Consider the following 4,632-nt stretch of genomic DNA (forward strand, 5'->3'; position numbering starts at 1 on the left):
ATGGCCTTGTCACTGTTGGAGGATTGGTGCAAGGGGATGGACCTGGACCCCAGGAAGGCCCTGCTGATCGTGGGGATCCCTGTGGAGTGTAGTGAGGCTGAAATTAAGGAGACCTTGAAGGCAGGCTTACAGCCCTTGTGCAACTACAGGGTGCTGGGCAGAATGTTCAGAAGGGAAGACAATGCTAAGGCAGTTTTCATTGAATTAGCTGACACCATCAATTATGCTATGATGCCCAGTCAGATACTAGGAAAGGGAGGTGCCTGGGAAGTGGTGGTGAAACCCCGTAGCCCGGATGATGAATTTCTCCATAGACTGAACTACTTCCTGAAAGACGAGGGCCGGAGAATGGTCGATGTGGTCAAGACCCTGGGGTACACCACCCCCACCGAGGGCATAGAGCCAGACGGCTTGGCTCAAGTCAAGCTACCCGTTTGGCAGCCTGTGACAGAAAGCATGTGGTACCGGAAACTGAAAGTGTTTTCAGGGAGCGCTAGCCCCAGCCCGGGCGAAGAGAACTTTGAAGCCTGGCTGGAGCAGGTCACTGAGATGATGCAGATGTGGCAAGTGTCTGAGGCAGAGAAGAGGCGCCGTTTGGTGGAGAGCTTGCGCGGCTCTGCCCTGTCCGTCATGCGGGTGCTCCAGGCCAATGATGACGCCATGACTGTGGAGCAGTGCCTGGACGCCCTGAAGCAGATCTTCGGGAATAAAGAGGACTATAGAACCTCACAGTTTAAGTTCCTCCAGACCCTTCAGAAGTCTGGGGAGAAAATCTCGGGGTTTTTGCTGCGCTTAGAGCCCCTGCTGCAGAGAGCCGTGCGGCACAGCCCCTTGTCAGTGAGAAGCACAGACATGATTCGCCTGAAACACATCCTGGCTCGGGCCTCCATGACTGCTGCCCTCCGGGGCAAGCTAGAGCTCCTGGATCAGCGAGGGTGCGCTCCCACCTTCCTGGAGTTAATGAAGCTCATTCGGGATGAAGAGGAGTGGGAGACCACCATGGCTGTGACCAAGGAGGGGCAGAAGCAAGTAGGAAGGGGCCGCAAGGCACCGGGCAGGCACGTAGTGGCTGAGGCCACTGTCCCAACACCTCAGGTCATCCTACAGGCAGGGCCATTTAGTGAGAAGAGCGCTCAGACCATCCAGAAAGGGGCTGTCCCGACACTGAAGCGCAGGCGACTGTCCTGCTGCTACAGTACCGGGGAGGAAGGCCCCAGCCACGGGGCGTGTCCTCGGGCCAAGAACCAACCTTCACCAAAGCAGAGTCCTCAGCTTGCAGCAGAAGAGTCGGGAAACGGGACAGGGGCTGGGGCTATGAGCCATCCCGAGCCCTAGGAAGCTTAGGCTCAACAGATCCAGGCATCCTCTCCCCTTGCAGGCAATGGAAAATTTTTAATGAGGGAAAGGGGCAGTGCACAAAAATAGCAAGGGGCTTGAGTGGGGAAGAGGGGCAGGGCAGCCAGGCCCAGGCCGAGCCCCGTCGGCCTCCACCAGCCGGAAAGGACTCCATCCAAGCCAAAACCAGCTCAGGAAGGTACTGGCGACGCAAACAGAGGGCCGCCACATCCAGCACACAGGCTGCCCAAGCCTCAGACAGAGACCCCAGTGCAGCAGAGGCTGAAGAGGGTGCGGCCAAGGGCTCTGGCCTCGGCCCCATCTTCTGGCCACCCCCAAACACCCACCCCGTGGGCTCTCAGCTAATGATGCTGACAGGCCCCCAGGCCACGCGGGGCCTAGAGGAGCCTTCCCCGGGGCCATCCCTGCCAGAAGGAGCCAGCACCGGTGAGGAAGAGCTGCGTGGCAGAGGGGCGATGCCCCGGAGAGGGGTTCGTAGGGTCCAGCCCATCTTCAGGATCATCTACACTGCTCCAGGGGGGCCCCAGGAAGGCAGCACCCTGGAGCCTCTGCGCCAGTGAGGGCAGGAGACCCAGCGGCCCCGGGGACCTAGCACCGGCCTACAGGCAGTCTCCTCCCCCTGCCCCCAGGAAGGGCCGTGGGGGCAAGGAGCACCAAGACTGTAAGGAGAAGATGCGCAGACAAGAGCTGCAGCTCAGCTTGGCAGGCAGGGCTCCTGGGTACCTGGTGGGCCAGTACCCCACAACAGGCTTTGGTGTGAGTGGGTGTGCAGGGAAACTTGTTCCAAAGCAGGAGGAGGAGGAGGAGGAGGGAGAGTAGGAGACAGAGGAGGAGCAGGAGGAAGACGAGGAGGAGACAGGCGGAGGTGAAGGTGGAGAAGGAGGAGGAGGTAGTGGTGGAGAAGCAGGAGGGTGGAGGATTCGTTGGTGGGAGGGAGGGGTGTTTCGTTCTTGTGTTTGTGTATGGCCACTGGAGACGTGCAGAGAACAGGCAAGGCGACCTGGGACTGACCTGGCCAACCACAGCTCACCAGCTGCCAATGCCAAGGCCACCGCCAGACCCTGCGGCCGTCCTCGGAGCACCCCTGAGAGCCCAGCCCCGGCCTTGGTGAGGGCCACCTGAAGACGTCTGCCCCCACACTGCCCTGGGAGATGTCAGGGGCCATGTCAAGGTGCCTGGGCCTCCGAGAGGGGCCCCTAGTCACCGTCCCCTGGGGCAGGCTGCTCCCTGTACTAGGAAGCCCATAGGAAGCCTGTGTCTCTGTGGCCCCATAGTGATCTCCTCACCACCCCCACACCAGCCCCCGTTCCCGTGCAGAGCCCTGAGGTGCCCGTGGACCCAGGCCGGGTGTCCCTCCTACCCGGGCCGCCACCTCTGGGCCCGGCCACGTGCCCTGAGCTCAGGGCACCAAGGCTCTGCTCGCTCTGGCCCAGTGTCGTGAGCTCCACGTCCGCTGTGTCGGAGTAGATTTAGGCCAACCGCTGCTTGTTCTTGTGGAGATGTGTGTGTGTTCTTCTCTGAGCAGTACCCCCAGCCCAGCCCGGAGACCCCAGCCCGGTCCCAGGAGACGGCAGGAAGGACAGATGGACGACGCCCACCTGGTGGCCTCGGGAAGGAAGAACTGGGCCGGGGAAGGTCGGGGGCTGCGGAGGGTCCTCGGGGACCGTGCTGTGATCTGCCATCGCTGCTCCTCGTGACCCCTTGTCCTGGGCTTGGGGGAGCGTTCCCCGCCGTGTTCTCCAGTGTCCTGGACTGTCCTGTGGGGGCCAGAGGGCAGGGCCAGGCCCCAGCACGTGGGCCAGAGGTGGAGGGGTGCCCTGGGGGCAGCGGTCATTGCTGGGGTCCACCGTCCTGGCCAGAGGCTGACCGTGGGGCCCTCAGGAAGGGAGACTACGCGGGGAGGGCCACAGCATGGTGGGGGGCAGCTGAGACACCTGGTGAGGGACCCCGGGAGGAGGAGGGGGCTGAGATCTGTGGGCTTTAGTGGCCGTTAGAAGTTCCTGTCTGTGTGGTCATTCCCTCTCTTCAGTAGTTTCTGTCAATGTTTCTCTTTAATAAATTTCGTTGAAAGTTTCAGCTGAGTCTGGCCTCTGCTGTGGGCGTTTGAAGGAAGGGTCTACTGGGGATGGGGGTAGGGGGAGGTGACAGTGGCCTGGGACCTCGAGTCAGCACTGGAGTATGGTTAGAGCAGGGTCCAAGAGGGTCTGTGTGGTACCCTGGGCTGGACGGAGCCAGGTGACAGGACTTGTGGGCACGGCCAGTGGTTGGCTGGGTCCCAGGAAACTGGGGGAGCCCCCAGGAATAAGTGGTTGCACGTTGGATGGGGGGGGACCGCAGGCAGGACCCGAAGCCACAGGATCCCTGGTAGCACTGTGTGTTTTCCTTCAGGGAGGTCACGTGTGCAGTCCCAAGGACCAGCCGGCCACAGAAGGGTCCAGGCGTGAGGTCAGAAGCCCCTGCCAGGACCTCAGTGCAGGACTCCGGGGTGGGGGGGTTTGTCAACCTGCCTGTGATCAGTCCACCTCTGCTTGACAACAAACGACCAGCCCTCTCTGTGCACGTGCACAAATCAGGTGGCTCCCAGGTCTCTTTGGGGTACAGGGACCTAGAGCCCATCTCTGGGTAATAAATTGCCAAGTCTGATTCCCTTTTTCTCAGTAATTCCTGCTTGCTTTCATCTCTCTCTCCTTGAATTTTACTCTAAGCAACAGTGAGGATCCAAGCCACATCACTCAGAAATCTCTTCTGCTAAATGTCCAATCGTATTGCTTGAAAATTCTCTTTCCAGGAAACACTGGGCCACAATTCGACTAAGTTTTTTGCCCCTTTATAACAAACATCTCCTTTCCTTTAGTACTCAATAACTTCTTCCTCCTTTTGGTCTGAGAAATCACCAGAATGACCTTTACCATCCATATTTCTGCCAACATTTTATCATGATTATTTATGTATTCCCAAAGAAGATATTTGCTTTCTCTCCCGCTCTCCTTTTTCATTGTGAACCCTCACCAGAATCACCTTTAGCGTCCATATTTCTATGACCATTCATAGGTGGGCCCCCATGGAAATGTAATATTTACCTCCGCCCAGGTTCCCACAGTGAATATCTGAGAAAAATCCCTTTGCTTTTCTGGCAGGGGTAGGGCAAAAGGAATACTTTTCAAATAGCCAGAGCGCTCTGCTCTTCTTAACAAGCCCATTCCTCATCTGCTGGTGTATTATGAGAGTCTATCTGACCTAGAGGGAAAGGAAATACCCAAGTCCAGCCCACTCTAG

At 58.7% G+C, this 4,632-nt stretch overlaps 1 protein-coding gene across 1 annotated transcript; it reads left to right on the forward strand.

Annotated features, from left to right (window-relative positions):
• On the forward strand, positions 1-3,414 carry PNMA5 (PNMA family member 5). Its single transcript, XM_074359262.1, has one exon. The coding sequence runs from the start codon at positions 1-3 to the stop codon at positions 1,333-1,335; it is 1,335 nt and encodes a 444-aa protein (XP_074215363.1). The 3' UTR covers positions 1,336-3,414.
• Positions 3,415-4,632: the final 1,218 nt, after the last annotated feature.

Source organism: Camelus bactrianus, chromosome X (genome assembly GCF_048773025.1).
Source record: "Camelus bactrianus isolate YW-2024 breed Bactrian camel chromosome X, ASM4877302v1, whole genome shotgun sequence".
NCBI classification, from domain to species: domain Eukaryota; kingdom Metazoa; phylum Chordata; class Mammalia; order Artiodactyla; family Camelidae; genus Camelus; species Camelus bactrianus.

Bases quoted from the DNA above. Each gene is read 5' to 3' on its own strand.
- PNMA5 (XM_074359262.1), top strand. From the start codon at position 1: ATGGCCTTGTCACTGTTGGAGGATTGGTGCAAGGGGATGGACCTGGAC.